Source organism: Oncorhynchus mykiss, chromosome 17 (genome assembly GCF_057628025.1).
Source record: "Oncorhynchus mykiss isolate SJ-2025 chromosome 17, ASM5762802v1, whole genome shotgun sequence".
Taxonomy (NCBI): domain Eukaryota; kingdom Metazoa; phylum Chordata; class Actinopteri; order Salmoniformes; family Salmonidae; genus Oncorhynchus; species Oncorhynchus mykiss.
This window is the reverse complement of record NC_143038.1, coordinates 1,543,273-1,547,701: the sequence shown is the minus strand read 5'-3', so window position 1 is coordinate 1,547,701 and position 4,429 is coordinate 1,543,273. Positions and strand designations below refer to the sequence as shown.

At 44.3% G+C, this 4,429-nt stretch overlaps 1 protein-coding gene across 1 annotated transcript; it reads right to left on the bottom strand.

Moving 5' to 3' along the window:
* Positions 1-1,160: 1,160 nt before the first annotated feature.
* On the bottom strand, positions 1,161-3,727 carry LOC110485625 (alpha-2A adrenergic receptor). Its single transcript, XM_021556728.3, has 2 exons — positions 3,346-3,727; positions 1,161-3,206 (listed from the first exon to the last, which is right to left on the bottom strand). Exon 2 carries the CDS (start codon positions 3,005-3,007, stop codon positions 1,688-1,690), a length of 1,320 nt encoding a protein of 439 aa, XP_021412403.2. The 5' UTR covers positions 3,008-3,206; positions 3,346-3,727; the 3' UTR covers positions 1,161-1,687.
* Positions 3,728-4,429: the final 702 nt, after the last annotated feature.

Genomic DNA, 4,429 nt, shown 5'->3' with positions numbered 1-4,429 from the left:
AGCTAGGGCTAAACTATCATAACTAGGGCAAGACTAACATTCATAGCTAGGTCTAGACTAACATTCATAGCTAGGGCTAGACTAACATAACTAGGGCTAGACTAACATTCATAGCTAGGGCTAGACTAACATTCATAGCTAGGGCTAAACTAACATAACTAGGGCTAGACTAACATTCATAGATAGGTCTAGACTAACATTCATAGCTAGGTCTAGACTAACATTCATAGCTAGGGCTAGACTAACATTCATAGCTAAGGCTAGACTAACTTAACTAGGGCTAGACTAACATTCATAGCTAGTGCTAGACTAGCATAACTAGGGCTAGACTAACATTCCTAGCTAGGTCTAGACTAACATTCCTAGCTAGGGCTAGACTAACATTCATAGCTAAGGCTAGACTAACATTCATAGCTAGGGCTAGACTAACATTCATAGCCAGGGCTAGACTAACATTCATAGCTAGGGTTAGACTAACATTCATTTGATGTCTTCTTTAAATGTGAGCTCAGTAGTTAGAGAGAGCGAGAGAGAGTGTGTGTTTGTTTGTGAGTGTTCTGCCCATGACCAGTCTATCAGGTTCTGGTTTGATGAGCCAGCTAGATCCACATCCTGGGTTTAATGATGCGTGAGGCGGCGGTACGTGGAACTCTAAATGATACGTTACTCTGCAACATGGATGAGACCTGCTCTCATAACTGCATAACTACCAGTGTGTGTGTGTGTGTGTGTGTGTGCGTGTGTCAGTCTGAACAGACTGGGAATTAACATTGTTCCTTTGATTACAGCTGCTAGGCTATGTTCAAAATGGAACACTATTCCTTATACAGTGTGCTACTTCTGAAATGACACACTATATTCCCTGTCCTCACACTGAAGCAGTGTCTTTCAGCTCTTTCATGAACAATGATCAGTCTCACTTCTTTCTCCCGATCCCATTGTCTGTGTTCTCTCCCTAGCTATGAACTTAAGGCATTATTATTATTTTCATCAGAAGTAACACTGCTCTGTGTGTGTGTGTGTGTGTGTGTGTGTGTGTGTGTGTGTATGTGTGTGTGTGTGTTTGTGTTTGTGTGCATGTGTGTGTGACCACGTATACTATTGTGATGCGGTCATCTCAGAGTTGACCTTCATATCAGAGTTCAGAAACCATGACAATGGTCATTGGGAGATGTTTATTCTTTAACATAACTATGGTAACCCATTCTCCCAGTTGTAGCTTGATATCATATGAAATGGCCGTGTGTTTCAATAACAATGAATAGAACACACCAAGGTGGCTCAGAAAGAGACAATTATTTCAACATCATATCATAAAATACTACATATAGTATCATACTCCTGGCCACGTTTATCCAATATTGTGATTCAAACATTCACAAAACTGTAGAAAAACATTGGTTGAATGAACGTGGCTGGAATGGTTGAGCTTTTTTAAAGTCTGTATTCACAGGATAGTTTGTTTCCAAGCTGTGGTGTGGCGTAGTGCTGCCGACCTTTTGGAAAAACAACATTTTGGTGCATTTAGTGGGTTTTAGTCTTTCCCCCAAAAGCCTTTGCAACATAAAACATGTAGATGTTTTGTCACAGGTACATTATTTGTTTAAAGCCACGGATCCGACCATGCACGATAACAATTTATATATTTTTTTAAAACATACAAACAAACAAAAAGTCCCAAGTCTAATCATACCATTCTTCGGTTATCCCTGCAGAGAATCTTTTTAAAAGATCTTCGGAAGTCATTGTTGAAGATTGTATAGATAATGGGATTGGCTGAACTGTTACAGTAGCCGAACCAGAAGAAGAATTTAAACAGTGTGTCAGGTATGTAACACGAGTCACAGAGCGCCGTCAGAGTGTAGGTAAAGAAGAAGGGGAACCAGCAAACGACAAAAACTCCAATGACCACAGCCAAGACGAAGGTGAAACGTTTCTCCCTGTTCTGTCTCCCCTTCCATCGACTCCCCTTAGAGCTCTGTCTCACCACCAGTTTAGGCAGCGCCGGGTGGTCCACTCCTGGTTTGATCTGGCTCAGTTTGGTTTTAGCCGTGCGTTTCTTCTTCTTGATAGAACAGGGGTTGTTGACCTGGTGGTCAGACGATGAGGAGTCCTCCATGTCCACGCCGTTTATCTCCCCTTCTTTCTCGTCCTCTCCTCTGTGTTCATCCCCCTCTCTGTCTCCTTGCTCTCCGTTGAGCTTCTCGTGACAAGCGTGTTGGTCACCTCCGACTCCCCCAGCTCCGTTCTCCTTCTTGCCCGTCACCGGCGACACTGAGGCCGCCATTTTGGGTTTCCGGTCGCCCGGTGGTACCCGCGTCCGTTTCTTAGCGATCTGATAGATCCGGATGTAAACGAGGATCATGATGATGCAGGGCACGAAGAACGAGCCGATACTGGACGAGATCATGTACCACTTGTCTTCGTTGATTTTACACACCGGCCCCTCCTCTTTATCGCTCTCCTTCTCCATGCTGATGAGGGGCGGGAACGAGATCACCGCGGCGATGACCCACACGATGACGATGATGCACTTGATCCTGCGCGGTGTCCGTTTCAGGTTGTACTCGATGGCCTTGGTGATTGACCAGTACCTGTCCAGACTAATGGCACACAGATGGGCGATGGATGCCGTACAGAAGAGAACGTCCAGTGCAAGGTAGATCTCGCACCAGACTTTACCAAAGTACCAGTAGCCCATGAGTTCGTTGGCCAGGGAGAAGGGAATGACCAGGGTCGCAACCAAAATGTCCGCCGACGCCAACGAAACCAGGAAGAGGTTCTGAGGGGCCTTCAGGGCCCGGCTAGTAAACACAGCGATGACCACTAAGACGTTGCCGAAGACTGTCAATAGGATGAGCATCCCGACCAGGATCGTTAGGGGCAACGAGATCTGGAGGCTATAGGGCGGACCCCAAAGGATGGTCTCATTGGTCATGTTGCTCATGATGGTCGTGATTGTAAGAGTCTCATTGGTCACGTTCGTCATGTTATCCCACCCCGCCATTGATTCTCCTTAGATCCTCAGGGATCCAATCATGTAAGGTCAGCAAATGTCATCCAGGAGACCATGTAGTTTGCAACTGGAAGACTGGAAAGTGAGGGTGTGGGACTCTTCAGTGTTTTTGTTTTAGTTATTTTTCGCTCCATTGCATGTTGGTCGATCAAGAACAGTTTAGGTTGAATACAGCTGATTGTCACTTCATCTGAAAAATAGGAGGTGCAGAAGTAAGAATTTTAGCAGGAACTGGAGATGCCTTAACTGTCAATTTACACAAATACAACATAACTCTCTAGTTATGCTTTCCAAGAATATAGCAGGTACACACTAAATATAACTCTTACCTCAAGCATTGTGCTGTGTCACTTGGGTCCTTTTGAGTAGCCGACAATAGAATGGACAGTGAGCAACTTCTTCATGCAGGTCAGTTACCCGAATCCGCTGGCTTCTCACGCATCTCTTCTGTGTTCCATGGACGAGCGCGAGCTAAGGTTTCACAGTCAGTTTTCCTCTGCACAGCTCTGTATCTAAGTCTGTCTCACTAGCTGAGAGCTAATAGATCCGTAATCACGTTATCCTGTGGCTGCTGCTCCTGCTGCGGCTGTCGGTTCTATCAGTGGAGACTATCGCCCTACTATGCTACTGTTGGCCGCTCCAAACTCAGTTCTGCCACGCCCTCTATTTATAACCCCAACCTCCCAGAACTGGGTTGCTATAGCAGCACCCGGAGCCTACACCACGTGGAAATTAAACACAGGCTTTTTATTTACTTGGCGCGCGCCAACTCCATTCCGTTCACGAACCAACCCATTTCAAGCACCATTTATTGTCCCACCAACCATTCTAAAACTGTTAAAACGATATAGAAAAACACGAAATGGGCTGGGGTTCATAGTCAATGGTAAGATAGACTAAGCAGTAAACTATTGACCAGTTAACATTGGCTTTAGCCTAAGGTTAATAGTTAGCCTATAGGGTAAAATAAACCAATGTCAGCCCATGTGATGGACGACCGCGAAATGTGAGTTACAGATCTGTCATTTTCATTGAAAGCAAGTCTAAGAAGCGATAGATCTGTTCCATGTGCACTACTTCTATGCTTCCTGTTCTTAAGTTTAGTTGATGTGTATTTTTTTTCCGGTTTTGCACACCCGCTTCAAACAACTGAAAAAACAATATTTGTGGTTATTGAAAACATATTTCATAGCAGTTTAGATGATACAATTGCTTGTTTTGTCACAAACTAAAATTAGGCTATAAGGATTTTAGCAACCAGGAAATGGCAGAGCGATTTCTGCATATTGTAACATATGTTATTGAGACAGATCAACTTGAAGAGTGATAACACCAAGAGGTAGGCTATGCCCAATTTAGCCACTCTTCCATTTTGGAACAGGTGCTTTCAATAACATAGCCTTCTATCAGTAT